Raw genomic sequence first — 24,934 nt, 5'->3', positions numbered from 1 at the left:
GTTAGTGCCGGTTAGCGTCGGGTTAGCGTCGGGTTATGATAACCCGTTCTGACCCGTGCTAACCCGTGCCGGGTTAGCACTAACCCGCGCTAACCCGCGCTTACCGAAGGACTCACCCCGGGGCCCCCAGCTCTTCACAACGAACCTGCTCGATTCGCCGCGCTCGCAAGTCCCTCGATTCGCGAAGTCCCTCGACCCCCGCCTGCAACACTCGCGCGGCAGCACACCACGCTTGACGATGGAGTTCTCAATCGAATCAACATCGACCTTGTTTGACTCGAGCGGGAAGCCCTACACCTCGTACTCCATCACCACGCACTACCAGGGCCAACGCTTCCAGGCATCGCCGCATTCTCCACAGACTCAGCGGCTGCCCTGGCTGCCGCATATTCCACTCCAGCCGCCGCACCCATCCGCCGCCAATGAGATCAGCCTACGTGTGCGCATTTCATGCGAGTGCGCGCGTGTGTTCCCGCGCCTGCTGCGTGTATTGTGCCGCGTTCCCGACAGCTCTGCCGCGCGTGCCTCATGCAGCCCGTAACGCGTGCGCGGCGTGCAGGCGCAGCGGCGGTACCGCGAGTTCGTGGCGCTGCACGACGGCCTGCGCGGCGAGGTCTCCGGCCTCCCCCACCACTTCCCCGTCTGGCCCTTTCACCTCAACCGCCTCGCGCCAGAGGTCGTGGACGGCCGCCGCGTCGCCCTCTGCTCGTACCTCTCCGCCGCCCTCGCCGCCCTTCACGGCGGGGTGATGCCGGCGCGGCTCCGCTCCTTCCTGCAGCTCCCGCAGGCGCAGGCGAACCGGATGACCGCGCCTGCTGGGCCGTCCGGGGCGGCGCCGCTGCTGCCGCTCGAGAAAAGCGACACGGTGCTCATGCTCGAGGCGATCCCGCTGCCGCTCTCGCTGTCTCTTCACACCTCCAGCTGTCAACAGGTCATCCTCGTGGCGTACCAGCTGCCGCTCACTGTGTCGAGAGCCGAGGGCGGAGGGTGGGAGGTGGAGTGGCAGAGGACGAGTCGGTCCTCGGCTGTGAACAGCGTCTCTTCACACCTGCAGCCGTGAACAGGTGGAGTGGGACGACGAGTCGGTCCTCAATCAGCACGCCTTGTCGCTGGGCTGCCGGGTGATGTGGGTCGGAGGCGTCGGCTGCCCTAGCGACCCCGACGATCCCTTAATTAGTATGTAATTAATTTAACGGTAATTAACTAATAGGCGTCGGCTGCGCTGTCGACCCCGACGAGGAGGAGGGCCTCGCACAGCTGCTGCTCGAGGGCTACTCTTGCCTGCCCGTCTTCCTGCCCGCCGCGCTGACCGACCGCTTCTACCACGGCTTCTGCCGCTCGTGCCTGCGGCCCTAAGTAAGGAAGGAAGGTGAGGAGAGGTGATCACTTAGTGAATGATAGGCTTCTGCCGCTCCTACCTGCGGCCCGTCTTCCACAACCGGATGCGGCTCCCCGACAGCGAGAACCCGTTCTGCGAGGAGGGCTGGCGGTCGGTACTCCGGACTCGCCGAGACTCCCCGAGATCCCCCGAGGCTGATGAGTAGGAGGACTGGCGGGCGTACTCCGCCGCCAACCGAAAGTTCGCCGACACCGTGATGGAGGTGTACGAGCCGGGGCACATGGTCTGTAGTAGTAGTAGTAGTAGTAGTAGTAGCAGTGGTAGCAGTGGTGGCAGTGTAGCCGACACCGTGATGGAGGTGTACGAACCTGGCACATGGTCTGTTGTGGGCGCACGGCTACCACCTGGCTGCTGTTGCTGCTGGTTTGTCAGTGATTGATCGTTGATGACCGCCTAGGTCTGGGCGCACGACTACCACCTGCTCCTCCTCCCCTCCTTCCTGCTCCGCCGCCACCGCACCGCCCACATCGGACTCTTCCTGCACTCGCCCTTCCCGGCGAGCGACGTCTTCCGCTCCGTCGCCGTCCGCGAGGAGCTGCTCCGAGCGATGCTGCACGCGGACATGGTCGGCTTCCTGCTCTTCGAGTACACTCGCGGCTTCCTCACCTCGTGCAAGCTAATGAATTAACGAACCAATCACGCGCTAATTAATTAAGGTACACGCGCAACTTCCTCACCTCGTGCAAGCGGCTGCTCGGCCTCGAGCACGACCGCAGCCCTCCCGTCGAGGCACGCGGTCTGGCGCAAGGACGACCAGCCACTCAATAGGCGTCGCGAGTTCAAGTCTGGCGGCTTCCTGAATGGATCTTTAGTTAGGTTGATATCAATTAGTTGATAGGCCTCGAGCACGAGTTCAAGTCTGATAATAATTAATATAATTATTAATATATAATAATTAGTTGATAGGCCTCGAGCACGAGTTCAAGTCTGGCGGCTTAATTAATTAATTAATTATTAATTAATTAATTGATAGGCCTCGAGCACGAGTTCAAGTCTGGCGGCTTCTTGGGCGTCGACTTCGGAGGCCGACACGTCATCGTGCAGGTCTCCTCCACCTTTGGGCTCTCCCCCTGGCTATTGGGTTTCGTTGATGAAGGGCCCACTGATTCGCAGGTCTCCACCTTTGGCGTCTCCCCCTCGCTGCTCGAGAACCACTTGCCGGACAGGCTGGCGCCCCCCGCCGCCGCCTCCACCCGCGACGAGCTCAAGGACTTGCGAGCGGAGCTCGACGCGCCGGCCGCCTCGCCGCGGCGGCTGCTCGCCGGCGTCGACTATCTCGACCGCTTCAAGGGCGTGCAGCTCAAGCTGCTCGCGTGGGAGGCGATGCTGGCCGCGTACCCGCGGTACCGCGCGGGCCACACGCTGGTGCAGGTGATGGTCGCCTCGCGCAACTAATTATTAATCATTAATCATTAATCATTAATTAATACTAACACGCTGGTGCAGGTGATGGTCGCCTCGCGCAACCAGGTCACTTCCTAGACACTTCCTAGACACTTCCTGGACACTTGCAGGTGATGGTCGCCTCGCGCAACCAGGTCACGCTCTCGTCGCGGGCGCGCGCGGCGTCTCCAAGCTAGCAGCGAGTGAGCGGGTGATCGATGACAGGTCAAGCTCGTCGCGGACGCGCGCGACGTGCGGGCCGACATTGAGACTATCGTCCGCCGGATCCGCGCCTCCTACCCGGGCGCCCTCCACTACGCCGAGGTGTGGAGCTCACCAGCCCCTCATCCACTAACGCTCGATTGCTAATCATTTGAGTGATGATGGACTGCGAGGTGGGGAGCTCACCAGCCCCTCATCCACTAAAGCTCGATTGCTAATCATTTGAGTGATGATGGACTGCGAGGTGGGGAGCTCACCAGCCCCTCATCCACTAAAGCTCGATTGCTAGTCATTTGAGTGATGATGGACTGCGAGGTGTGGAGCTCACCAGCCCCTCATCCACTAACGCTCGATTGCTAATCATTTGAGTGATGATGGACTGCGAGGTGGGGAGCTCACCAGCCCCTCATCCACTAACGCTCGATTGCTAATCATTTGAGTGATGATGGACTGCGAGGTGGGGAGCTCACCAGCCCCTCATCCACTAAAGCTCGATTGCTAATCATTTGAGTGATGATGGACTGCGAGGTGTGGAGCTCACCAGCCCCTCATCCACTAAAGCTCGATTGCTAATCATTTGAGTGATGATGGACTGCGAGGTGGGGAGCTCACCAGCCCCTCATCCACTAAAGCTCGATTGCTAATCATTTGAGTGATGATGGACTGCGAGGTGGGGAGCTCACCAGCCCCTCATCCACTAAAGCTCAATTGCTAATCATTTGAGTGATGATGGACTGCTCACACGGGCCGAGGTGGAGCGGCTCACCAGTCGCCTCTCGATGGAGTCTCAATGAACGTCTAAGTACTAGTCAATTAATGAATGATTGATTACTGGTTCATTGCCACTACGCCGAAAGGTGGAGCGGCTCTCTCTCGCCAATGAATGACGAATCGCTGATGAATCAACCAATGATTCATTACAGGTGGAGCGGCTCTCTCTCGCCGCCCGGATGCAGCTGTGGCAGATGTCCGACGTCATCGTCTACTCGACGGTGCGCGAGGCGGTCAACGCCCACCCGCTCGAGTACGTCGTCGCGCGGGCCGCAGGCAAGCTGCCGGCGGGCGCGGGGCCGGGGGCGGTGCTGAGTGAGTCACGTCCACGACACGTCCGTGACGCCACCAGGCAAGCTTCCGGCGGGCGTGGCGGTGCTGTCCGAGTTCTCGGGCTTTTCGCGCGTGCTCAACGGACCGCTCGCCACGGAGCCCGCGAGGGATTGGTTGAGGAAGCGCCTGACCGCTCGGCGATGCAATTTTCAGGCTCGCTCGTCATGAACCCCTTCTCGACGGAGGCTGTGATGGGCGCGCTCGAGACGGCGCTCGAGATGCCGCCGGCGGAGAAGGAGGCGCGCGCACGCAAGGATTTGGCGCACATCCGCGCAAACACGGCGGAGGACTGGGCACGCCAACTCCTCCTCCCGCAGAGGTCGCCTTCAATGAGTGCCCCATCTCATGGCGTGGTTGATGATGAGGCGCGCCGCTTCCTGACCGACCTCAAGTCGATGCAGCGCAAGAAGGAGGACCACTGGATGGCGGTCGGCTTTGGGCTCGCCTCCTTCCGGATGGCTGGCATGGACTCACTCACCATGCACTGTGCCTCACCATCAGCCACGCATGCGTAGGCTCGCCTCCTTCCGGATGGTGGGCATGGGGGCAGACTTCAAGCCGCTCGACACGCAGCAGGCTGCTCCTCTAGGAAGTGTCTAGGAAGTGTCTAGGAAGTGTCGAGGAGGTGTCGAGGAAGTGTCGAGGAAGTGTCGACACGCAGCAGGCTGCTCCTCTCGCCCCGCTCCGCCGTCAGTGAGTAATCTGCTCCTCCCCCCCCCCTCTTCCCCCTGACTCGGGGGCGCAGGTGCTCCTCTCGTATCGCGTCTGGCTGGGACTGTGCACAGCGCCTCTTCACACCTGCAGCTGTGAACAGGTGCTCCTCTCGTATCGCGCCGCCGCACAGCGCGTCGTCTTGCTCGATTGGGGCGGCACCCTCACCCCCGCCGACACGGGCTTCTACGACGTGCGCGAGGAGGGCAAGTACGAGGTGCCCTCCTCGGTGCTCACGACGCTGCGGCAGCTCTGCGCCGACCCCCACAACCACGTGATGGTCCTCTCTGGACTCGGGCGCGACACGGCGGACACCGCCCTCTTGACCGGTGCCTGTGCCGCAGCGGCCATCGGCGTCTCTTCACACCTCCTGCTGTGAGCAGGTGAGGCATCGTCCCTCTCGGCCGCAGCTGCGAACGGCGTCTCTTCACACCTCCTGCTGTGAGCAGGTGGACGCCGCCTTCGGGTCGGTGCCGGGGCTCTCTCTTGCTGTCGAGCACGGCTTCCACTACCGCATCAAGAGCGGCCCGTGGCAGCAGCTCCTGCCTGGCGCCAACACCTCCTTGGCGAGAGGTCGCCTGTGAGATGCATGTACGACTAGGATTCTGTGTTTAATTCTAGGCGTCAACACCTCGTGGCGAGAGGCTGCCGAGGCGGTGATGGCGGTCTACACCACCCGCACGCTCGGCGCGTACATGCAGAAGAAGGGCTCCTCCATGTCGTGGAACTTCTCCTCGGCGGACCCGGAGTTCGGCGCGCTGCAGGCGCGCGAGCTGCAGTACCAGCCCACGCTACTGATTGATATGTGACTCATTGATTACTATGTGGCTGCAGGCGCGCGAGCTGCAGTACCAGCTGCAGGCAGCGCTCGAGGGGGCCCCGGTGGTGGTGCGGGTGGGGAAGGGGTATGTCGAGGCGTGCCCCAAGGGGATCGACAAGGGGGTGATGGCGGAGCGGTTCGTCGGGCTCGTGGCGGACGCGGCGCGGCGCGGCAGGCCGGCAGAGCCGCTCCAGTTCGTCCTCTGCGTCGGCGACGACTCGAGCGACGAGCTCATGTTCGCCGCGCTGCAGAAGAGGAAGGACGCGGCGGCCGGCCGAGGCGGCGCCGCACCCGGGCACGACCTCTTCACCGCCACCGTCGGCCGCAAGCCGAGCGACGCCTCCGCCTACCTCGCCGACCACGCTGACGTGGTCGAGCTGCTCGGGATGCTCTCTGGAGTCGGCTCGTCGCGCAGCAAGCGCTTCGCCTCCGCCGGAGACCTGCAGTCACTCGCGGCGGCGGCCGGCGGGGCGGCGCGGCCGCAGCAGGACGAAAACAGCCGCCCGCCGCCGCTGCGCGAGCAGCCCGTGCGGCGCAGCTCGCAGTCGTACAACCCGGGGGCGTAGCCGCTCCGCCGGGCTGCGGACGGGGAGGGAGCAGCACAGCCGCCGCCGCAGGGCGCGCCATGCATGCTACGGGCGCTTGCAGACAAAGCCGGTGACGCCAGGGCCAGCCGCTCCCTGCCATGATACATGAGGCTCGCGCAACGGCGTGCGCGCGCCACCACTTGCGAGAGAAGCGAGGACGCACTGGGAGAGGCATGTCACACGCTCGTCAGCGTCCGTGTGTGTGTTGTGCTGTGTGTTGTTGGGCGTCCGCTTTTCTTTTTTCTAAAGGTAAGGTAAGGTAAGGTAAATTTCTCCACACACACAAAGTGGTGGGGCAAGGGGGGGCGACCCTCGCACGTCAGGGGCGGGGAACCCGCAATTTGAAATGCTCCGGCATCTCAAATTGCCCGATACGATCTCCATTTTAATTGAGATTGCCTCGAGCATCCCAAGATGCATGAAGCAATTCAGGATGCGCGCGCATCTTGAATTGCTTCGCGCATCCTGAATTGCTTCATGCATCTTGGGATGCCTGAGGCAACCAACGATGTCCACTACATCCCTGAATGAGCCATACATCCTGAGATGCTGGCCGGAGGGCGCTGCATCTCAGGATGGCTGAATTGGCGTCGCCATCCCTGAGATGTGGCAAGCATTTTCAAATGGATATTTCAACCTCAGATGAATAACACAAATGTAACAATAATAATAATAATTGACCATTAAGAATGAATTTGTGGTATATTGAGATGAGACCTAGAATAACCATCGCTGATTACAAGAATGAATTAGTAATAGACTATTGGCGGGATGTGCGACGAGGCTAATAGTCCGCAGCGCCCCCAATGGAGCGCCGCTTCTTCGGCCACATGAGCTCTCCCTCTCCCTCTCCCTCTCCCTGTCCCTCTCCCTCTCCTCTCCCTCTCCCTCTCCCTCTCCCTCTCCCTCTCCCTCTCCCTCTCCCTCTCCCTCTCAATCTTACTCTCTCTATTCTCCCTCTGCCTCTCCCTCTCCCTCTCCCTCTTACTCTCTCTCCTCTCCCTCTCCCTCTCCCTCTCCCTCTCCCTCTTACTCTCTCTCCTCTCCCTCTCCCTCTCCCCCTATCACTCTCCCTATCCTCCCCCTCTCTCCTCTCCCTCGTACTCTCTCTCCTCTCTCTCTCTCTCTCACTCTCACTCTCCCTCTCCCTCTCCCTCTCCCTCTTACTCCCTCTCCTCTCACTCTCCCTCTTACTCTCCCTCTCCCTCTCCCTCTCCCTCTCTCCTCTCCCTCTTCCTCTTACCCCCGGTTAGATAAGTAAGAGCTACATAACACTGAAAATGTCCATCTGTCTGTCTGTCTGTGGCGAGGGCCGAGGGTATCGACTACCTTCCTTGCCCTCTGCGCTCTGCCTCCGGGATGGGAAAAGGAGTGAGCGCTGAGGTCATGCACCTTTCCTGCGGTTATGGGCCGCCACCGCAAAACATGCAAAAACGACAGGCCACGCCACGTGCGCCACCATATCCAGCTGCGCAGCGGCGACGACTGAGGCGCAGGCCGAGCCGCAGCCTACCGGTGCCCCGCCGACATGAGAGAGAGATTTTTAGCAATACCAAACAACTCTAACAACTCTCACACACACACTCACACACACACACACACACACGTTTGTGTCCGACATGAGGCATTGGCCAAAATGCTGGGCATCTCAGGTTAAGGAAGGCAACTTGGAATAGCAAGGAGCATCCTAGAATGCACAGGGGTAACTCCAGATGCCAGCGCATTCACGAATGCTGTTCGCATTCCAGGATGGTCGACGCATCCTGGATTGCGTGGACCATCTTTGGAATGCGGTGTGCATCTTGAAATGCGAAAAGTCAACTCGGCATTCTGAGTTGAAAAATGCAATCTAAATTGATTTTTTGCAACTCAAAATGCCCTCAGCATCTCAAATTGCGGGTTCCCCGCCCCTGACGGCATCTCCAGTGTCCAGACTCCAGTCTCCGCACACCCGGACACGGGCAGGAGCCCCACGGCATTCAAAGTGCTTTTTTCAAAATTCTTGGTAGATAGCCGTCCCGTGCCAAAGTGTCCGTCGTTTACTTTCTACACGAGTGAGTTCCTACTCCCACTCGCCTGCCGGCACATCATTGCCTCCACACCGCCCCCCTCCCCTCTGCGCCTCTCGGCCGGTGCCGGGGAGAGAACGCGCCGCAGCAAGCGGCAGACGCGCGCGACGCGGCCGCGGCCATCCACGCTGCCGTCCGTGGCGGCGCCCGCACGCCTCTCGCTGCGCGAGCTGCCCGACCCGTCGGCTCTCGAGGCGCGGCACTGCGCCGACGGACCAAAGACGCGGCTGCAGAGGAGCGCACGGAACGGCGACTCGAAGGAAGCGTGGTCGCCGAACGCCGCCTCGATCACGCCGAGGAGCCGGTGCTCGTCGTTCTTGATCGCGCACGACGCGGCCGAGAGCGAGAAGCCCGCGAGGGTCCTGACGCTCGGAATTGCGTCAGCGCCACCCACGCCACCATCGCGGCTGCCCGCGCCCGTGAGCGCGCGGGTGCGCCGTGGACGCGTCGCGGGCGTGTGCCGGCTGTGGTCGCCAAAAGGAAGGACGACGATGCGCTCGGCGGAGCCGCGCGTCATCAGCGAGAAGACAAACACCTGTTCAGGCGGAACCACCCGAGATCGCCGGAGTGACCAAAGCTGCGGTAGCCACACGCGAGAAGTCTCGCCTCGACGACGCACCAGAGCCGCCGCAAGTAGGACGGCCCCGCAAGCACGAGCAGGAAGCGGCAGCCCGAGAGGTACGCGGGAAGCCCGGCGAGCGAAGCCTCGATGTGCTCCTGGTTGATGCACGCCTGCGCACACGGCAAAGCCATGGGAGGACACGCTCCGGCACGCTCGGCTGCTCTCGGCTGCTCTCGGCTGCTCTCAGCTGCTCTCGAGCATCGGATATCTATCTGGGGATCTGGGGTGTGCTGGGGTGACGTCTCGCCTTGTCAAGCCACACGCACGCCGGCCGGCCGTGCTCGCTCTCAAAGCTCTCCGCCCACGCCGCAAGCGCCTCGAACTTGGCTTCGCCGTCGTCAAGCCAGCTGTGCGACACGAAGGCGTCGACCTCGCCCAGCTTCGCTGGCCGCGTGAGCGCGTGCAGCCCGCTGTCGGCCGAGCTCGCCAAATCGCCGGGCCGGATCTGGCGGAAGGAGAGGGAGCGAAAGGAAGCGGCGGCGGCGGCAAACGCGGCGGCGGACGTCTTGCCGCCCATCAGTGCGCCGACGGCGGCGAGACCCCTCCGATCCTCCGGCAGCAGCGCGCGGGCGATGGAGGCCTGTATGCGGCGCCTCCTCCGAGCGGTGAGCACAACGGCGCCGGCGATGGCGTTGACGCACCAAACGACTCTGTGCGCGAAGAATAGACTGTGCTTGAAGGAGGGGTCCAGCTGCAGCGCCATGCCCAGCTGAAGGAGAGTCAGCACGCTCTGCGTTGCGTAGAGGCAGCGGAGGGTGTGCCACAGCCGCGTCAGCGCCCTGCGAGGCACCCGCAGCGGCGACGAAAAGAGGGCGGCGGCGGCGAGCAGCTGCGCCAGCGCCTGCAGCAGCGAGACGCCGCCCAACGCGGCGACGAGGGGCGAACGGCGCGGCGCGGAGCGGACGAGGAAGGGGGGGGCTGGGGAGCCGTTCGCGTACGCCCAATACGAGCCGGCGGCCACTTGCATGAAGATGGTCGCGAGGGAGAGCGTGAAGAGCATCATCAGCCAAGAGGCGGCTCGCACGTTGGCCGCGTCGGTGGGGCGGAGGGAGAGGGCGAGCAGCAGGGGGCCGAGCGCCGCGGCCGACCCCTCGAGCACCATGTTTCTGCCGAAGACGCCGCCGAGCATCACGCCGGCCGGCTCGAGCCGAACTAGCGGCAGTGGGCCCCACCCCGCCACAAAGAGGAACCAGCCGACACCGAGCATGATGTAGCACACCCGCGCGCGCATCTCGACCTCCGCCGCGTAGGCGGTCGAGAGGCGCGCGCGCAGGCCCAGCGATCCTAGATGCGGCGCCGGAGCGCTGTCCTCCTCCGCCGCAAGGAAGCCGACGCCGCGCTTTGCGCCGCTGACACAAGCGCCGGCGGGAGAGCGAGCGGCGTTGGCGGAGACTCCACCGTCGCCACCGTCGCCACTATCGCCGTCACCACCATCGCCGTCACCGCCGTCACCGTCGCCGTCGCCGCCGCCGCCGCCGCCGCCGCCGCCGCCGCTGCCACCGCGGCTGCCACCGCCGCCGCTCTCGGGCCCAGCTGTCGTGCGACGCGCCTGCAGCCGAGGTGCAGCCGAGGTGCAGCCGAGATCTAGCCGACGTAGCGGCTGACCGGCCGCGCCGTTGTGCGCAGCGACGGAAGCTCTGTCCAAGAGCGGCCGCAAGCGGTGCGGCGGAGGAGGTAGTGGACGAGGAGCAGGCCTGCAGTTCCGAGGCAGCAGCCGAGATGCAGCCGAGATACAGCCGAGATACAGCCGAGGCGTGAGGAGGGTGGTGGGCGAGGAGGCCGGAGCGAACCCGGTGGGAGCGTCGCGGCCAATATGATGGCCACGAGCCCCGGCAGCCACGCCCTCCATCGCGCCTCCATCTCGACGTGCATGATTGTCGCCATCCGCTCCGAGTAGCTCGCGGCCTGGCCACCGCCCCGGCGCTCACACGCGCACTGGTGGCGCGATGCGCAGCTTGCGTCGGTCAACAAGCCGTCCGCGCCGACCGCGGCGCAGTGACCGACGTGACCGTCATTGCGGTCGGTCCCGTCCGGCTCGCCGGCTCTCCAGTGCTGCGGCACGGGTGTGAATCCGTCCACACTCGCACAGTACCACCGGCGCGAGGCTGTTCCGCCACCGTCGAGTGCGGTCGCGTCCGGCCATATCACGGGCCAGCGGTAAAGGCCGAGCCAGGCGGAGCATCGGCGGTATGAGCTACCGCAGGCTGCCGAGTGTGCAGGTCCAGCCCCGTCCACAGCCAGTTCTTCGAAGACGGTGGCAGACCAGGCGCAGGAAATGGAGGCGTTCATTTCGGCGCACCGTTGCACGCATCTTGGCTGACTGAGGAACTCCTGTAGCACAAATGCTTGCATCAGCAAATGCTTGCATCAGAGTCTCGTTGCATGGCGTCCCCCGCCTTGGCAAAAAGAATTCTTAAGAAACAAGCCTCTCTCACAGCACACTGGCACGACAAGGGCGCAGACTGGCGCGGACTGGCACACACACTTCAACGAACAGAACTCTCTCTCACAGCACACAGGTTCGACACAGGTACGCCACAATACCAAAAGAGGCACAGTCGCGGGGGCGCCTACACGAAGGCGTCGAGGTGGGCGAAGGGGGGAGGGCGGCAATCGCCCTCACCCTTACGACGCCCACCCCGGCACTCCCCGTCAACCCACCCCTCCCTCTCAAGCGCAATCGCCCTGCGCTCCGCCTCCGCGGCACGCTTGCCCGCCTTCTTCGCCCCGAGGGGCGTGGCCGCGGCAGGCGTCCTGCGGAGCAGGCTCGCCCCCTCCCTCAGCCGCATCAACCGCATCTCCTCGGCCTCCAACGCCTGGCCGCTAAGTCCGCTCCGCGCCAGGAAAGCCTCCTTCGCCTTGAACTCGAGCGCCCCCAAGCGAGCCCCCTCGACCCGCAAAAAGAATTTGAACACAACTCCCTCGCACAACACTGCACGGGACTGGCGCGCACTGGCACTAACACAGGTACACCACGGGAGCCGAGAATCTAAACAAGAAGAAAAGAATTCGCTCACCCTTGTCTTTGCTCAGATCCATGCGGCCTCGCTGGCCTCTCCGCAGGCCCCCCCGACCGCGTCGAACTCATGCATCGGCGCGGGCTCTCTCGGCTACGGGACCGGCCCCAGCTTCGGCTGAGGGCTGACAAGCTGCCGAGCCCAAATCACTGTGAGAGTCGTGATTTCTTGTTGGTTTTCTAAAATCTCTCTCGGCATTACGCCCACTGGCAACACAAAACAAACAAATGTCCCACCATGCAGAGCGCATCTGACTCTCTCTCTGTTGTGCGAGGCGTGAACCGCGCCACATTCGCTCTCACCTGGCAACCCTGTCTGCACGTCTCTCGCGCGCGTGAACAGGGCGCATGCTCCAAGTGCTCCAAGAGATTTTTAGTTAAGTACTCCTACTCGCTTTCTTTTAATTATGTCCCACCATGCAGAGCGCATCTCTCTCTCTGTTGTGCGAGGCGTGAACCGCGCCATTCGCTCTCACCTGGCAACCCTGTCTGCACGTCTCGCGCGCGCGTGAACAGGGCTCCAGGCCCCAAAGGACGTGTGAGTGTTAGAGTTGTTTGGTATGGCTAAAAATCTCTCTCAACACTGATGAGCGAGGCTTTTGCTCAGATCCATGCGGACGGCATTACGCCGGAAGGACGCGCACCACCATCATATCCTTACTCGAGTACTTTACAAAGAAGAATTCTTAATGCAAGCCTCTCTCACAGCACACTGGCACGACAAGGGCGCGGTCTCACAAAGAAAAAACAACTCAAAAAAAAAGAAAAAAGCTTCGACAAATCGGCGTCTCAACGCAGGATGTGCATCGGTTCATGTTCATGTGTGTATGTGTGTGTGTGTGTGTATATGCCGCACCACGCCGCGGAGGCCGTGGTGGCCGCCCAGGCGTGGATGCAGGGCGCGCGGCCCTCTCCGTCGAATGAGGCGCGGCAGCTTATGCCCAATCGCGCTGCCATGCTCGCGAACCTAGTGGGCGGCCCCGGCATCTTTGTCGATCCGCTCAAGAAACCGCCGCCGCGCCCGGTTGGCTGCGAGGGTCGGCTGCTGCGCTCGCCCGTCCTGAGTTCGGCGCCCGTGGACAATCTCGCCTACTTCCATCGCACCAAGCTCTTCAAGATGGCCAACCTGACCCAGGTCACCCACTTGGCGCGCCGCGCCCATGTGCCGCTTGCATACCAGCGCGCGCGCACGTGCGCCGTCGTCGGCTCGTCGTCGAAGCTGCTCGACGCGGCGGAGGGGTCGCTGATCGACGCGAGCGAGCTCGTCTTTCGCATGAATCACGCGCCGGTCCTGCCCGAGCTGCGCGCCTACATCGGCTCGCGCACGGACGTACATGTCGACCCGATTCAGCTCCATGGCGCGTTCGGCTCCATCAACGCAAGCGACGCCACCTCGTCGCAGATCTACACGTGCACGTCCAACCACGACTACCCCGGCTGCCTCACCTTCTCGCCCAAGCTGAGCTCCGTCAGCGGGCCCCACGACCGGCGCACGTGCAAGCACTGCGGCGCGCGCGTGCTAGCCGGCGTGTCGGAGCGGTGGGACCGTACCTTCCCTGGTGCGCCTCCGCCTCGATGCGTGCTCCCGCGCGCCCGTCGCCGGCGATGCTGCCGGGGTTCTCTCGGGGCGAACGGGATTGTCTGCCTGACGGCCTCCCGCCCCTGCCCGTGGCGCTTGCCTCGCGCTTGCGATCGATCTTTCGGAGCGCGCTGCCGACCCCCGCGCGGTTTGTGACACGTCACGCGCCTCCTTCGGCAGGGCTAGACCAGTATGCGCGCGCGCTGATGGACTCGACCAAGATGCCCAAGGGCCGCTTCATCCGGCCGACGACCGGCTTCGTCGCGCTGCTGCTCGCGCTACACGTGTGCGACGAGGCGCGCCTCTTCGGCTTCGGCATGAGTGCGCGCACGCACTGCTCGCAGTACAAGTTTGCGCAGCTCGACGAGGCGGGGCGGCCTTTTTTCGACAATGTCGCGGTGCAAGCGCTCCGAGGAAGACTACGTCAAGAACAGGGTGCACAACTACAACGCGGAGCAGCAGTGGATCGCCACCGCCACGCGCAACTACACGCGCACGACGCTCACGTGCCGCGACCTGCCGCTCGTGTACGAGCCGGGCGACGCGGCGGCAGTGGTGGCCGCTCCCGCGCTGAGCGCCGGCCCAGCCGACGGCCCAAGTGCAGTGACGGCGGTGGCAGCGGCGCCGCCGCCGCTCGGTCCCAGTTAGCTTCACGACGCCGAGCGAGGGCCTCGCCCGAGAGACGGACGAACGAAGAAGAATGGCTGTTGGGCGGGCGGGGGCGCTGCGGGGGGCGAGGAGGGAGGCTCGTACGGTACGTACGGAGAGGCGTCCGCGTCAAGCATGTGCCCGGCGAGCCACGCGCAACAGCGAGCCAGCGAGATTCGGGCCACTGGTCGGGTAAGCGCGCGAAGCGAACGAACTTGGGAGAAGAGAAGAAAAAAATCGTTCAAGGGGCTAAAGGAGAGGCATAGCGGCGAGGCGCGGGACCGTCTGTGGCGAAGTGGGTCGGGTCCCCGATTTCCCGAACTTATGCGGCCCTTTACGTCGGACTTTTTTCTCTTCAAAAACACAACCCCGGACCCAACACGCACGAAGAAATAGAACTCGAGATCGGAAGAAGAAAACATGACAACGAAGGCGCAAAAAAGAAGAAAACCTCCGGTGAGATGATGGCACGCCGCCGACCACAGTACCCGGGTACAGAGGCCTTGGCCCGGCCAAGACGCCTTCACGACTCATGCTTCGGAGACTGGCGACGAATCGTGCGTCTCGCCACCGAACAGATTACCTGTTCCTCGCCCTTCTGCCTGCAACCGCCTTTTGCGCCTCCGTCTTCCGCAAATACCCGGCCGCCGACAACGAAGCTGCGCTGAGAGCCGCCCTGGCGTCGACCTCGTATGATCCGGGAGGCCGTCCAAGCTGGACTCCATGGCATGCGATGACCGCCTGGTCCTCCCGCGCCCCAGACAGAGATGGGGTGGTGATGTGTGCCATACCCAAGGCGGGATCCTCATCGATCAAGAGTATGGGAGCCCATGCTCTCACTATTGCGGAGGTATCAAAAGCGTTGGCGCAGCCGAGCACGTACAGAGTGGTACTGGTGCGCGACCCGCTGGCCCGATTTGTGTCATGGTACGAGGACAAAGTCAAAGGGCGCATCCCTGGGCCAGGCTTTTACAACAGTGCTCTCCACATCTCCAACGACAGCGTACGGCATTCGATGCATGCCTACGCAGCAGCGCTGGCACGCGAGGGCGTGGGTACCATGGAGCCGCACCTTCGCTCGCAAGCACAACACTGCGCGCTCCATCTACTGAAGTTCGACCTCGTGCACCCTCTCGAGGACGTTGGCAGCCTCCCTGCGCGCGTCGCGCTCGCGCTCAACGTGACGGACCTGCAGTCGCTGCCGACGAAGAACGCGCATGATCAACGCAGCGCGCTGACGAGACACAGTTTGTCCCCGCAAGCCACCCCTTGCTACGACGACTCGCTGCGGCAGCTCGTGCGGACAGCCTATGCTGAGGACTACATCTGGATCGGGCGGCACGGCGTCGAGTATACCGGGCCGACCGCCCAAGCATGCGACTTTGCGACCCGCCTCGGGCGCACGGGCGGGTCCGGGCGGGGGTAGAGGGTGTGGAGGTGAGCTGAGAACGAGTGTTGGGTGCAGCGCGTTCTCTCCTTTTGTGGAGATACTCGATCTAAAAAAACGAATCGGATAGCGTCAGGCCACCTCCACGGGCGCGACCTTTTGCGCCGCGGGGTCCTTGGCGTGAGCCGCACAAAAGTACGGTCTCGGCGACGCGGCCCCCCGCGCCTTGTCTGTCGTGTGAATCGCGTGCTGGTGTGGCGAAAAGAAATTGTTTTGCGGACGCAAGCGAATTCGGCTCCGACAATCTTACCTTATATTTTCCCGTGTCCGGTTTTCCGTTTCGGGCGACGGCACACTCACCGAGCTATCCGGGCGGGGAATCATGTCGGCGAAGGCGGGCTCTGGCATCTCGGTGATGCGCTCCGATCTCGACGCGTCGACCTCGACGGAGGTGGACGCGCACGAGGCGCAGTGGCGGGCCGGCGTCAACCGCCAAGCGCGTCCAGACGCCGCTTCGCAAAGACGGGCGGCGTCATTGGCTGCTGCAGCCAAGCGGCGGCGGATAAGGACATGAACAACATACCTGCGCAAGCCGTCGCCCGGGCGGCCGCAGGCGGTGCCATCTCAACCCACTCTCGGCACCGCTGCACGTGCGTGCTCCCTCTCCCACCCAACTCGGCTCCACTCTCGTCCACCCGCGCCCACCCCATCATCTGCTCTCAGGCTGATTGCGGCGTGTGTTGCGCAATGCCGAGCCACCAGACGCTGGCCAGAGCATGATTGTGATGCCTCTGTCTGGGCCGGGGGGGCGTTCGACAGCGCGCGAGGCTGCCTCCCTGCCCTTTGCGACGCTTGCGACCACTGCTGAGTTGCATGCAGTACAGAGTAGCAGTGGTGGGGAGGGCTTGCACCCCCCCCCCCCCCCCCGGGCAGAATGGTAAACTCGTGTCTACTCACCTCGTCGGCTCCATCGGCTGCCTCTCCTCGTGCGCCGGCTGCCTCTCCATCCAACCGCTTCTGCGTCCCCTTCTCTGCCCGGTGCTCGCGTGTCGCGATGTCGCTCTGCCGAGAGGGTCATCGCCGGCGTAGGCGGAGCGGCGGGCCCTTCGTTACAGAGACAACAAAGACATTTCACCCCTCGGGCTGTTGTTGCAGACAGAAAAACAAATTTGGCGCGCGTGCGCGCAAGGTATGCTAGTACCGTATACGTGCACGAGAACCAAACACATGCACGACAGTACCTGCCCCAATACTCTCTTCTCAACAGAACGACGTCGGAGAGCGTGAGCGCGCCGGCGAGAGAGTTAACGCACCCATGCAGAGAGTGCAAGAGCCCACGCGAGGCGCGCCGGCGAGTGCCAACCTCGGGGAGGGAGAGGCCGCGCGTCTCCGCCTCCCCCCCGAGGGCGGCGCCTCACCTCGGCGCAGACCCCCTCGCGCTGCTCCAGCTGCAGGCCGTGCGCTGCCACTTGGCCTAACTCATCATCGATGGGGGTAACTGTTGAGTGGAGGTTAGTTACCACACGCGGAGCGCTGCCACTGGGCCTCGTCGCCGCCGCACGCCCCGTCCGCCCCACGGCTGCCCCACCCCTCGGCGCCTCCTCCCCCTCCCCCTCCCCCTCCCCCTCCTCCGCCGCCGCCGCCTCCTCCGCCGCCACCTCCACCTCCGCCTCCGCCGCCGCGGCTGATTGGCTCGCCGCTCTCGCCGACCGCCTCGCTCGGCCTGCGCGGCGACGGGTCTCCGACGAGCCTCGCCTGGCGTGTCGAAGAGTTGAGCAGTGAAGCGCGCTGCTTCGAGAGTTGACGAAATCTCCGACGAGCCTCGCCTCTCCCGACCGGCGCTGGATCGGCCGCATCGACGGCGAGTACTGCAGCTCGGCGAGGTTCGAGAGCGAGGAGGAGCCCGCGAGCCCGTCTAGTCCGTCATCACTCGCCGGTAATAATGACACAGAGTGCGCCCGGCCGAGCCCGTGTCGCGCCTTCGCCTCTGGAGGTGCGCATGGCCGACAGCACCTAATGAGCAGTGAGTAGCCACTAGTCACTGCTATTAGTTGGCTCTCAACCACTGCGCACGGCCGGCAGCACCTCAGCGCCGCCCGGCCCGGACGCGGTGGTGGCGAGGCCGGCGGCGATGTCGAAGTGCGTGTACTTGAAGCCGGAGTGGGAGCGGGTCATCTCGAGCACGCCCGGCGCCACGTCGATGAAGGGCAGGTCGTGGCTCTCCACCTCCTGGAAGTAGGCGATGAGCACACGCGCCACGGCGCGGTCCACCACCTGTCCATCGGTGATGCGCCGGTCAGCAGCAGGTAACCACGACTCACGACACGGGCGCGGTCGGCCACCAGCAGCACGTTGGAGCGCTGCTGCTCGAGGGAGAGGATCGCCTAATTCGTCATACCGTAATCAGTCATTGATGAAGAAGAACTCTGAATTCGGTGCTGCTCGAGGGAGAGAGGCTCGCCTCTTGCAGCCGCATGATCAGGTCGAGGTACGACTCCCCCCCCACACCTAGGACATGTCCAGGAAAGGTCCAGGAGCGGGACAGGAAAGGCCGGGGTGCGGCCTCCGCGCGCCCGGGTAGCGGTAGTGCAGCTTGTCCGACGCACGCGCCTGGTACTCTCCCGGGAAGGAGCGGCGCATCTCCCCCGCAGAGAGCGAGTCGAGCTGGCCTGCTCTCACTCACTAGCCGCTCATTCACTCTTTCAGACATCGGGAAGAGCGAGGCGAGCTGGCCTGCGCAGAGCTCGTTGAGCCGCTGCAGCCGCAGCACCGTCCGGTCCTTTGGCTCGTACCTGTTCACAGCCGCGCGCGTGAAAAGACGCCGTCAACGCCGCGCCACGCTCCGGCGTTCGGCTCGCGCTTGCTCAGCAAGATCTGCGTCAGCTGGTCGTACCGGCGCAGCGTGCCCGTCATCACAATCGCGTGGCCTTAATTAATAATTAATCATTAATCATTAATTAATTGTTAATTCGCGTGCCCGTCATCACAATCGCGTGGCCCGCGCAGCCCCTCTCACGCAGCTCGCTGGAGCGCTCGCGCGCGGCGACGAAGGCGCAGACCGCCTCCGAGTAGACCAGCCCTGTTCACAGCCGCAGCTGTGAAGAGACGCCGCCCGCACGGCCGACGCGGCTTCTGCGCAGACGGCGCCGGCGCGGGAGAGGGGGGTGTCACCCCCGAGCACGCCTGCTCACAGCCCCGAGGTGTGAAGAGACGCCGCCCTTGCGCGGCGGGAGAGCTAAGCCCCCCCCCCTCCCCTCCCCCCCCCCCACCCACCCACCACCACCACCCCCGCGCGCCTCGCTCGTCGTTGAGCGTCTGGCCGGCGAGGGCGATCCAGATGGTGCGAGGGCCGAGGTGGATCGAGTGCAGCAGCGCCATCACCTTTGATTAATAATTAATAATTAATTAATACTAATTAGCCGAGGTGGATCGAGTGCAGCAGCGCCACCACCTTGGAGAGGACGTACCCGTCCGCGCGGCACGCGACAAGCTTCTTGCCCGCGTCGATGATCTGGATGTACCGCAGCACCTCCTCCTGCTGATTAATCATTGAGAATTAATCACTGTCGATTAGACGATCTGGATGTACGGCAGCGCCTCCTCCTGCTGATCATTCATCAATACTAACTAATGATTAATGAAGGGAGGGCAGATGCACCGCGGCGCCTCCGCCTGCTCGCGAGGGGCCGAGGGGCGCAGGCCCAGGCCAGAGGAGCCCTGCCGCACGAGCGGGCGGCCCGAGGAGCGCAGGCTGCTGCTGCCGTGGCGAGGAGGGAGCGGCTCGGCCGCCTCGCCTGCGAGAGGCGAGGGAGAGATGGGGGAGAGATGATCTCGGAGGGCGCGGCTCGCCTAGCCTGAAGAGCAGCTCACACCGAGGACAGTGCTGGAGAGGGCCGTTAGCTAGTCGTGGGCGCGCCTCGTAACTATGGCCGGCACATCTCGGCTGCACCTCGGCTGCACCTCGGCTGCATCTCGGCTGCACCTCGGCTGCACCTCGGCTGCACCTCGGCTGTCTCTCGGCTGCCTCTCGGCTGTCTCTCGGCTGCCCCTCGGCTGCCCCTCGCCCGCATCTCTGCCGCCTCTCGGCTGCCTCTCGCCATCTCCGCGCGGCGAGAGGTCGTCGACGGTGGACGAGATGCGCCGGTCGCCCTCGAGGCGGTGGAAGGTCTCGTCCTCCTCTTCCTGGACACTTCCCGGACACTTCATGGACACTTCCTAGCAGAGGTGGGCAGGTCTCGTCGTCCTCTTCCTCCGGCCCCTCGGCGTCGGTGATTGTCTGGTACACCGCCTGCTGACGGTGCGCGGCGTCGGTGTCTCCCCATTCGTACTTAGCGTCTGCGTGTGGTGGTGGTGGTGCTGGCGCGGCTCCGGAAGAGAAGTGCCTAGGAAATGTCTAGGAGATGTCTAGGAAGTGTCTGGTGCTGGTGCGGCTCCTCGTAGTTTCGCACTCGCGCGAGGAAGTCCTGCAGAGCAGCCTCCGGATTAGATTATTGTATTGTATTAACGGGGGGCTCCTCTACATTCTATGACAGTCCTGCAGAGCAGCCTCTGGCGCGGAGCCCTTGTAGTCGTCGTTGGACGCCTTGAGCATGTAGTTTCGCAGCAGCAGCTTCGTGTCGGTGCAGATCGACTCCACAAAGATCAGCCGCACCTGCCGAGGACGAACAGTGATTCACTAATTAGAGGCGCAGATCGACTCGACAAAGATCAGCCGCACCGGAGGCCACTCGCGCGCGCACCGCTCGCGAACCTTTTGCCGGCGCAGCACGGTGGTGTTTGTGGCGTCAAACACGCCGCAGACGCAGCCGCGCCGGCACTGCTCTCCGGCCTGCTCTTGGTTCTGCTCGAGAGCGGAGAGGGCGGTGAGCGAGTTGGAGGGCAGGAACTTGAGCCAGCGCAGCAGCTCCTACCATCCACTCACCGGACGTCGGTCCCTCAGTCCCTCACATGTCGCCGACTCGCAGGCAGCGCAGCAGCTCCTCCAGAGTGTCCATTGCGATCTCCTCTCGCTGCGCCGCGGCGTCTTCGTTTGCAGCGTCGAAGAAGGCGGCACCGGAGCCTGCCAGGCCGGCGTCACGGCGACGCGAGCCGGCGTTGAAGAGCCGGGCCGGGCAGCCGACGAAGTTGAGGTAGCGGACGATCGACTTTGAGAGGTACGACTTGCCGCGCGCCGGCAGGCCGACCATCGCAATCACGACACGCTCCTCGATGACGGAGGTCGGGTTGACAGCGTACTGCGTCACGGCGGAGCGGGCGAGGCAGACGGCGCCCGCCAGCAGCGCGCGGCCCTCGCGCGGCAGGTGGCGCAAGCTCTCAAAGCTCGGCCTCCGCGAGCGCTGCCGCGGCCGCATCGCCTGGCGGGTGGTGAGCCGCCAGCGCCAGCGGTTCCATGCCGAAGAGAGGACGAGACAGATCACCGCAACGGCAGTGGGCAGCAGCTGCCTGGAGTGGGCTCTAAGCCAGCGAAGCGGACCACCACACCGCGGCCACATCGAAGGTAGAGCTCTAGGTTCATCGACAATGGCCGGTGCGGGAGCCCCCCACCGCGACGGCGGGCGCGCTGAGGTCGCACGCCAAGCCAGTTATATGCCAAGGGCGTGCGATCGAGAATCGGCTCTCGCACCTCTGCTCGCGTACCCTCACCCATAGAATTGTCACCGCCAGTGAGTGAAATTCGCGCTAAAGTGCACTAAAGATGCAGTACATAAACACTTCACACCGCACTAAATTTAGACCCAGGCGCCCTCAGCACTGGCACTATTCAAAAAAGGGGAACACCACAGCGAGCCGGTTCTTTAACCAGGTTGCAACACCTGTTCCGCACTGTGCTGTGAATCGAGCGGCAACCAACAGCTCTCGGGACCCCCATCGAAGGTAGGTTCATCGACAATGCCGGTGCGGGAGGCCGGCCTGCGCGCGGGCTCCACCACCCCATCGTCTGCCCTGCGTCGTCTGGCGCCGGGTCCTTCACAGTCGGTTGAAGTCGCCGCCCTACGATGGCGGGCACGCGGACCCAGCTGCGCTGCCGCACAAAGGCGTAGATGGCGACGGCGTAGAAGGGCGCCTGCACCAGCACCTCGACCCAAATGGCAGCTCGGAACCAGACCGGCCGCGCGTGCATCAGCGGGTCGGCGGCGGCACTCCACCACCGGACGGCGCGGACGCACGGCTCTGGCGGCCACAGTGGCGTGTGCGCTGCGTCGAGGCCGTACAGGTCGGGCCGCTGCACGAGGACAGCCTCGATGTCGACCAAGAAGGTGACCGCGAGGCCGACGCAGAACCAGCCGATGAGGACCGCGTCGACGGGACGCATCGGCGCGCGCTCGCCGGCAGGCAGCGGCGGCAGTGGAAAGAAGCGCGAGACGGTCGCTTGGTACTCTGCGTACTGCGGGTACTTTCGCGAGGAGAGGACCTCGGTGACGTCGAGCGAGGCGTGCGGCAGCACGAAGAGGCAAGTGAGGAATGCCGCGCCCGAGATGGTCCAGTTGACGAGCGGCAGCCTACAGGACGCGTCCACAGGACATGTCCGGGACGTGTCCTGCCGGCGGCGGGGTACCGTCGCCCGAGTCGGCCACCCGGCGGCGAGCGAGAAGAGGTAAAAGGCCCACCAGATCGCAACCTCGCAAAAGTAGTTTGGGTGGCGCGAGTAGCGCCACAGGCCCGAGCAGAGGAAGCCGCGGCCAAACTCGGCGCCGAGCGGCTCCTTGGCGCGCAGGCGGCGGTACTTTTCCGTCTGGAAGCGCATCATGGACGAGGAGGACTGGGAGGATATTCCTGGCCTTCTCGGCCACGGCGAGGGCGTGCTGCAGCTGAAGACGCCGACCCGTCTCCCTTCGCTCCTTGGAGGCGAGCGCGCCATTGGTGTGGCGGCATCATTTTACTTCAGCCTCGCTACTCTCTCCACGAACGGCGCCCTTTGGTCCTGGGGCTGTGGCTACTCTGGCCAGCTGGGCCACGGCGACACGCAGCACCAGCTACTGCCCAAGAAGATCGAGGCCTTTGCTGACCAGCGTGTCGTCGCTGTGTCGGCTGGAGGCGGCCACAGCCTCGCCATTACCGCCGACGGCGCCATCTACCAGCTGCTGCCCAAGAAAGTCGAGGCCTTGGCTGGCCAGCGCGTCGTCGCTCTGTCGGCTGCAGGCGTGCATAGCCTCGCCATCACCGCCGACGGCGCCGTGTGGAGCTGGGGCGCTGGCGGACTCGGCCGCTTAGGCCATGGAGAGGACCTGTCGAACCAGCTGCTGCCCAAGAAGATCGAGGTGTGGTCGCAGGAGTGAGAGGGGGGCGAGGGGCGCACGTGGCTGATATAGGAGTGCGACCGACTCGGGAGAGGCCGAGATCCGGATAGGGTGGGAGGCTGGCCAAGCGGCATCAATCAAACGAGAGAGAGAGAGAGAGAGAGAGAGAAAAACCTGCAGTTTTCTACTACCGTGGGGACAACTGCCCTTGCGTGGGGACGTTGCGTGGGGACATTGCGTGGGGACATTGCCGAACGCGCGCCAAACGCGCGCCAAGGGGCGGCGGCGCATGACGAAAGGCTGGAGCTGCGCCGCAGGAGTCCCGGCGGCCCCGCGAAACTTGGTGGCGCAACGCAAGTCCCTCGGGAGGTGCGTACGCCGCCGCCCGCCGCCAATGCCCGCTCAGGCAGCCGGCCATCCTGGCTGAATAGGCAGCACGGCGCTCACAGTTGCGTGCAAGTGCGCATACCACTCACCCGTCCTTCACGCCCTCGCGGGGCGTCTCGCCTCGCCGCCACCGCCCTCTCCACCGCCACCCTCGCCGCCGCCGCCCTCGCCCCACGCCGCCCTCTTCACCGCCGCCCTCGCCGCCGCCGCCCTCGCCGCCCTCGCCGTCGCCGCCGCCGCCCTCGCCGCCGCCCTCACCTCCGCCGCCCTCGCCACCGCCACCCTCGCCGCCGCCACCCGCGCCGCCACCACCTTTGCCTCAATCCGCGCCGCCTCTACCAGCCCCGCCTCCCTCGCCGCCGCCGCCCTCTCCACCGCCACCCTCGCCACCTCCGCCATCGCCGCCACCGCCGTCGCCGCCTCCACCGAGCCCTCCGCCACCCTCTCCTCCGCCGCCTTCCCCGCCGCCGCCGTCGCCGCCACCGTCGTTGCCTCTTCCACCGTCGCCGCCGCCATCGCCGCCGCCGCCATCACCGCCGCCTCCTTCGCCTCCGCCGCCGAGCCCACCGCCTCCGAGCCCGCTGCCTCCAAGTCCACCGTCGCCGAGCCCCCCGCCTCCCTCTCCGCCGCCGCCGTCACCGCCGCCGCCGTCGCCTCCACCTTCGCCGCCGCCGCCGCCGCCGCCGCCGCCGAGCCCTCCACCGCCGTCACCGCCGTCGCCGTCGCCGCCACCCTCTCCGCCGCCACCCACCGCCACCCTCGCCGCCGCTACCTTCGCCGCCTCCGCCGAGCCCGCCACCCTCACCGCCACCACCCAGTCCACCACCCCCGTCGCCACCACCGCCATCGCCGCCGCCACCGAGCCCTCCTCCGTCGCCTCCACCGCCATCGCCCCCGCCGCCCTCGCCGCCGCCACCTCTTCACCGCCACCCTCGCCGCCGCCACCGTCGCCGCCTCCGCCGAGCCCGCCTCCCTCACCGCCACCACCCAGTCCACCACCCCCGTCGCCACCACCGCCCTCGCCGCCGCCGCCGAGCCCTCCTCTGTCGCCTCCACCGCCATTGCCCCCGCCGCCCTCGCCGCCGCCACCCTCTCCACCGCCACCCTCGCCGCCGCCACCGTCGCCGAGCCCGCCGCCTCTCTCGCCGCCACCGTCGCCTCCGCCGCCAAGTCCGCCGCCTCCCTCGCCACCCCCTCCCTCGCCGCCCCCGCCGTCGCCACCGCCACCCTCACCGCCACCTCCCTCTCCTCCGCCACCTTCGCCACCACCGCCCTTGCCGAAGCCACCGAGCCCGCCGTCGCCGCCACCGTCGTCGCCGCCGCCGTCGCCGCCGCCCTCGCCTCCGCCAACCTCGCCACCTCCGCCGAGCCCGCCTCCGCCGAGTCCACCGCCATCGCCGCCTCCGCCGAGCCCGCCACCGCCGTCGCCTCCCCCACCATCGCCCCCACCACCTTCACCCCCGCCGCCGAGCCCTCCTCCGCCGTCGCCGCCACCACCCAGTCCACCACCGCCGTCCCCGCCCCCTCCCTCGCCGCCGCCTCCTTCGCCGCCACCGCCCTCGCCTCCGCCGCCTACGCCGCCCCCACCGTCGCCGCCGCCCCCAGCCCACCGCCGCCCTCGCCACCGCCGCCGTCACCACCACCACCTTCGCCGCCACCGCCATCGCCGCCGCCACCCTCGCCGCCCCCACCGTCGCCGCCGCCTCCGTCGCCGCCGCCGCCGTCACCGCCGCCGCCCAGCCCGCCGCCGTCCCCGCCGCCA

General features: G+C 65.1%; 6 protein-coding genes across 6 annotated transcripts; 2 read left to right on the top strand and 4 right to left on the bottom strand.

The window, feature by feature from the left end:
- Nucleotides 1-173: 173 nt before the first annotated feature.
- On the top strand, nucleotides 174-6,489 carry EMIHUDRAFT_450438 (hypothetical protein). Its single transcript, XM_005777463.1, has 19 exons — nucleotides 174-340; nucleotides 560-865; nucleotides 932-994; nucleotides 1,065-1,137; nucleotides 1,211-1,327; nucleotides 1,402-1,493; nucleotides 1,545-1,622; nucleotides 1,797-1,984; nucleotides 2,056-2,122; nucleotides 2,393-2,443; nucleotides 2,513-2,764; nucleotides 2,914-2,937; nucleotides 3,008-3,106; nucleotides 3,928-4,032; nucleotides 4,216-4,536; nucleotides 4,923-5,093; nucleotides 5,269-5,368; nucleotides 5,441-5,601; nucleotides 5,672-6,489. Exons 1-19 carry the CDS (start codon nucleotides 239-241, stop codon nucleotides 6,203-6,205), a joined length of 2,904 nt encoding a protein of 967 aa, XP_005777520.1. The 5' UTR covers nucleotides 174-238; the 3' UTR covers nucleotides 6,206-6,489.
- Nucleotides 6,490-8,226: 1,737 nt separating this feature from the next.
- Nucleotides 8,227-11,284, bottom strand: EMIHUDRAFT_450436 (hypothetical protein). The gene is made up of 4 exons (XM_005777462.1): nucleotides 10,784-11,284; nucleotides 9,180-10,256; nucleotides 8,902-9,027; nucleotides 8,227-8,830 (listed from the first exon to the last, which is right to left on the bottom strand). The coding sequence occupies exons 1-4, from the start codon at nucleotides 11,267-11,269 to the stop codon at nucleotides 8,273-8,275; spliced, it is 2,247 nt and encodes a 748-aa protein (XP_005777519.1). The 5' UTR covers nucleotides 11,270-11,284; the 3' UTR covers nucleotides 8,227-8,272.
- Nucleotides 11,285-12,825: 1,541 nt separating this feature from the next.
- EMIHUDRAFT_206181 (hypothetical protein) lies at nucleotides 12,826-14,160 on the top strand (the record flags this gene model as incomplete). Its single annotated transcript, XM_005777461.1, has 3 exons — nucleotides 12,826-13,492; nucleotides 13,693-13,796; nucleotides 13,927-14,160. The coding sequence occupies 3 exons, from the start codon at nucleotides 12,826-12,828 to the stop codon at nucleotides 14,158-14,160; spliced, it is 1,005 nt and encodes a 334-aa protein (XP_005777518.1).
- Nucleotides 14,161-15,819: 1,659 nt separating this feature from the next.
- Nucleotides 15,820-17,775, bottom strand: EMIHUDRAFT_435252 (hypothetical protein). The gene is made up of 6 exons (XM_005777460.1): nucleotides 17,735-17,775; nucleotides 17,621-17,714; nucleotides 17,374-17,548; nucleotides 17,093-17,302; nucleotides 16,747-17,021; nucleotides 15,820-15,852 (listed from the first exon to the last, which is right to left on the bottom strand). Exons 3-5 carry the CDS (start codon nucleotides 17,401-17,403, stop codon nucleotides 16,962-16,964), a joined length of 300 nt encoding a protein of 99 aa, XP_005777517.1. The 5' UTR covers nucleotides 17,404-17,548; nucleotides 17,621-17,714; nucleotides 17,735-17,775; the 3' UTR covers nucleotides 15,820-15,852; nucleotides 16,747-16,961.
- Nucleotides 17,776-19,980: 2,205 nt separating this feature from the next.
- EMIHUDRAFT_450435 (hypothetical protein) lies at nucleotides 19,981-20,898 on the bottom strand (the record flags this gene model as incomplete). The annotated part of the gene is made up of 4 exons (XM_005777459.1): nucleotides 19,981-20,022; nucleotides 20,094-20,198; nucleotides 20,265-20,453; nucleotides 20,506-20,898. Coding segments are annotated over 4 exons (729 nt in total), but the record flags the coding sequence as incomplete, so codon positions are not given.
- Nucleotides 20,899-21,276: 378 nt separating this feature from the next.
- On the bottom strand, nucleotides 21,277-22,295 carry EMIHUDRAFT_206176 (hypothetical protein; the record flags this gene model as incomplete). Its single annotated transcript, XM_005777458.1, has 3 exons — nucleotides 21,277-21,304; nucleotides 21,478-22,047; nucleotides 22,123-22,295. The coding sequence occupies 3 exons, from the start codon at nucleotides 22,293-22,295 to the stop codon at nucleotides 21,277-21,279; spliced, it is 771 nt and encodes a 256-aa protein (XP_005777515.1).
- Nucleotides 22,296-24,934: the final 2,639 nt, after the last annotated feature.

This window comes from Emiliania huxleyi (assembly GCF_000372725.1).
Source record: "Emiliania huxleyi CCMP1516 unplaced genomic scaffold EMIHUscaffold_26, whole genome shotgun sequence".
Classification (NCBI taxonomy): domain Eukaryota; phylum Haptophyta; order Isochrysidales; family Noelaerhabdaceae; genus Emiliania; species Emiliania huxleyi.
Note: the sequence above shows the minus strand (reverse complement) of the source record. Positions and strands in the feature narration are given on the sequence as shown.

Excerpts from the sequence above, each read along its gene's own strand:
- EMIHUDRAFT_450436 (XM_005777462.1), bottom strand. The coding sequence starts at position 11,269 with ATGCAAGCATTTGTGCTACAGGAGTTCCTCAGTCAGCCAAGATGCGTG. Across the intron at positions 9,028-9,179 it reads AGCACGGCCGGCCGGCGTGC|GCGTGCATCAACCAGGAGCA; the intron begins GTGTGGCTTGAC and ends CCGTGTGCGCAG. Across the intron at positions 8,831-8,901 it reads GGCTCTGGTGCGTCGTCGAG|GTGTTTGTCTTCTCGCTGAT; the intron begins GCGAGACTTCTC and ends CCGCCTGAACAG.
- EMIHUDRAFT_435252 (XM_005777460.1), bottom strand. The coding sequence starts at position 17,403 with ATGCGGCCGATCCAGCGCCGGTCGGGAGAG. Across the intron at positions 17,303-17,373 it reads TCCAGCGCCGGTCGGGAGAG|GCGAGGCTCGTCGGAGACCC; the intron begins GCGAGGCTCGTC and ends TCGACACGCCAG. Across the intron at positions 17,022-17,092 it reads GGGCGTGCGGCGGCGACGAG|GCCAAGTGGCAGCGCACGGC; the intron begins GCCCAGTGGCAG and ends ATGATGAGTTAG.
- EMIHUDRAFT_450438 (XM_005777463.1), top strand. The coding sequence starts at position 239 with ATGGAGTTCTCAATCGAATCAACATCGACCTTGTTTGACTCGAGCGGG. Across the intron at positions 866-931 it reads CGCTCGAGAAAAGCGACACG|GTCATCCTCGTGGCGTACCA; the intron begins GTGCTCATGCTC and ends AGCTGTCAACAG. Across the intron at positions 1,494-1,544 it reads GCGAGGAGGGCTGGCGGTCG|GAGGACTGGCGGGCGTACTC; the intron begins GTACTCCGGACT and ends GCTGATGAGTAG.